At 46.1% G+C, this 3192-nt stretch overlaps 1 protein-coding gene across 1 annotated transcript; it reads left to right on the top strand.

Annotated features, from left to right (window-relative positions):
• The first annotated feature begins 397 nt into the window (after positions 1–397).
• Positions 398–2309, top strand: hoxc12a (homeobox C12a). Its single transcript, XM_037684858.1, has 2 exons — positions 398–1006; positions 2071–2309. The coding sequence occupies exons 1-2, from the start codon at positions 418–420 to the stop codon at positions 2307–2309; spliced, it is 828 nt and encodes a 275-aa protein (XP_037540786.1). The 5' UTR covers positions 398–417.
• The last annotated feature ends 883 nt before the right edge of the window (positions 2310–3192 follow it).

Raw genomic sequence — 3192 nt, 5'->3', positions numbered from 1 at the left:
CATCATTTGCAGGAAAACAAAAAGGGACCACATGCGCATCAACAGAAAAACAGTTCTGATAGAAAAGAGCGTTTTAAAAAACTTTTTGCCAGCTTGTAAACATATTAAACGAGGCCGTGGACACTTCCACTAGGGGGAAACAGGACAAGCTGCATGAGCTCCTTTAGAGCAGAAAAACAAGAATTTACATTTTAAATAAAACGAGTTTATAGTATATTTTAAAAAGCTTATAAACCCTTGTATTACAGAAGTTAATGTTTTGTTTTGTCTGAGATGGACGGAGTGGGTGGTACCGTGTGGAGCACAAGTTCGCCCAGTCACGTGGTGCGAGGCTGACCAATCAGGCGCGGCTCCAGGTTTAACTATGTTAAATGTCAGATTGCAATAAACTAGAAGCTGTTGGTCGGGCCCGCGGAAATGGGCGAGCATAATCTCCTTAATCCAGGGTTTGTGGGACCTTTGGTAAACATCCACACTGGAGACACGTTTTACTTTCCGAATTTTAGAGCCTCAGGGGGACAACTGGCGGGGCTACCGTCTCTCTCCTACCCGAGAAGGGACAATGTTTGCTCCCTCCCGTGGAATCCTTCGGAGCCGTGCAACGGATACTCTCAGTCCTACTTTAGCAGCCCCGTGTCTATTAACCCTTCCTTCAATCGGTCGTGTGAGATCACCAGGCCGGAGGAGGGGAAATGCTATTACAACAATGGCAACGCGAACAGGGAGACCTGCTCAGGTGGCAGCAGCCTCAAAAGGGAGGACAGGGCGAGAGACACAACATCCCTAACAACTGAGCACGGGATGCACAGTGGAATTGGCAGCAGCGCCGCCTTCCCCAAATATGATTATGGGAGCGAGCAGCTAACGCAAGACCCGCCGTCCTGTCAGTCCATGGAGTCCGACTCCAGCTCGTCTCTGCTCAACGAGGGCAGCAAGCCTCCATCCAGCGACACACAGACCCTGGTGTCACCGGGAAGCCATTCAGGCAACATAGCCGCAGGCGGAGGTGGGTGCATGTCTTTGTTTATTTATTTATTTAAAATCACGACCAGGAAGAAAACGGTTCTTTGTGGCGTTGTTTGCATGAAAAGCTGCAGAATGCGCACATCTGCGGCATGAAAGCGTCATTATAGGGCTTGTTATCTTTACGCACAACATGCAGCCTTATTTTAGCCTGCAGGAAACGTGCGTGGTGCGCACACGCCGCTAGGGGTTGCCCTAAAATACCCCATACATACACCATGTGGCTGCGTAAAGTCACAGAAAACCTCCCCAAACCTGAACAAGTCATCTCTGCCACGAGATGAGGTTCGGTGATTCAGATTGGCGCTGGAGTCTTTTGTTGTGTCCTTTACGCACAGATCAGTGAAGTGGTTTAAAGAGGTGAGCCGTTTTGTTTGGCTGCACCAAAAACAGAACGGAGAGTTTTGGTTTTAATGACTCTTAAACAGAATTAATATCTGTCGCCGTGGACTCGAGTCGTTTAATATCCTCTGGAACCCGGGGATTTGCGAGCACTGCTTAATTATCACGTTAATGTTGCTTTAACTGCAACAATAAAACTTCCTGTGACGCAAACCACCGCGGTGAAGCTTGGCCTACTGAAGAATAATGGAAAGAAAAAAAAAATGGGGGGGGGGGGGGGGGAAGAAAACTTGTCGAGATTGGTGTCAAATCGGAACCAGCAGAGATTAGAAAGCAGGTTCACTCAGAAACTCAAGCAAATTGAGTTTGGCTGTTTGGAGAAAGGAAACTGACAGGTTCCAGATGCGCCACTTCTTAAAATCTGTTATAAAAAAAGATATAAGAAAACTTTGTCAACTACAACAATTCTCCACATCAGTCACCAGAATATTCCCTGTCTCTATTTTACACTTAAGTGTGAACTGAACTCAAACGGAATGTAAAGTAAGGCAAACTTCCCACGCGCTATGATGCCCCTGTGGGCTCGCCATAACCTTGAAGATGACCGTGATTTTGTAACTGTGTGCCCCCCCTTCTCCTCCTCCTCCACCTCCTCCTCCTCCTTGCTGCTGTTCCACCTCATCCTCCTCGTCTCCTCTCCTCCAGGTGCCCCGTGGTACCCGATGCACACTCGGACCAGAAAGAAGCGCAAACCTTATTCCAAACTCCAGCTGGCCGAGCTGGAGGGTGAATTCATGCTGAACGAGTTCATCACCAGGCAGCGGCGGAGGGAGCTGTCCGATCGACTGAACCTCAGCGACCAACAAGTCAAGATCTGGTTCCAGAACCGCAGGATGAAGAAAAAGAGACTCATGCTGAGGGAGCAAGCTTTGGCCTACTTTTAGAGATGCGGCAGAGGCTGAATCGATATATAAGCAGTAAAAAGCCAAGCCTTTGCTCCCTTAAGTCTTCTTTCAATGCATGCACTCATCTATTCATTTTTTACATTGCAGTCTATTATTACACCCTTTCTGCTATTTTTTTCTCCTCTGAGGTGCCAACACCCCCCCCCCCCCCTCCCGCTCCCCATTCCACAGAAAACAAACCACTATATCTGGCACCGAACGCTGGGTTCTAAATGTCAGTGAACCTTTGGCATAATCGCACAAAAAAGCTGTGAAAATGTGATTTTATTTTATTTTTTTCTGTGCTGGTAGGTTTTCTTGGTTTGTCAAGAAATGATTGTATGCCTGATTGTGGGCCACGCGTAATGCGCTTCTCTGCACGGAGCGAGAAGAAAATAACTTTCTTATCTTTTATTATATCATTTTTTTAATTATTTCTTTAGCCAGAACAAATAAAGCCAAAATTCCTAAATAGGGCTAAAAATGGGAGTGAAGTCAAACAGATAATTCTGACTAATTATCTGAGTGATCATTTCAAGAGGAGTTCCCGTCGCGGTAACTTCTCCTGCCACAATCCTAATTAGTGGGGTAAAGGGAATTTGTCGTTTCTATTTTTCCCCCCTTTTGTTTTTGTTTTTGTCTCCTTCCTGTGCACGTTCACGGTCACGGGCAGGAGATCTAAAAGTCTGGGACTCTACAGGAGAGGGAGACTTAAAACCGCAATATAAGTCAAAAGGACCGCTTTGAAGACTGCGCCTAGAAAAAACAAACCAAGACGTTGTTCACGTGCAAATCAACTTCCTAAAGTTCTTTTTTTTTCTTCAACTTAATTTTATTACCTTTTAACTTGTCTTAACAACAACCTCTAACTCCTGCTCGAGTT

The sequence above is a fragment of the Nematolebias whitei genome, chromosome 11 (genome assembly GCF_014905685.2).
Source record: "Nematolebias whitei isolate Nwh7 chromosome 11, NemWhi1, whole genome shotgun sequence".
Taxonomy (NCBI): Eukaryota; Metazoa; Chordata; class Actinopteri; order Cyprinodontiformes; family Rivulidae; genus Nematolebias; species Nematolebias whitei.
Note: the sequence above shows the minus strand (reverse complement) of the source record. Positions and strands in the feature narration are given on the sequence as shown.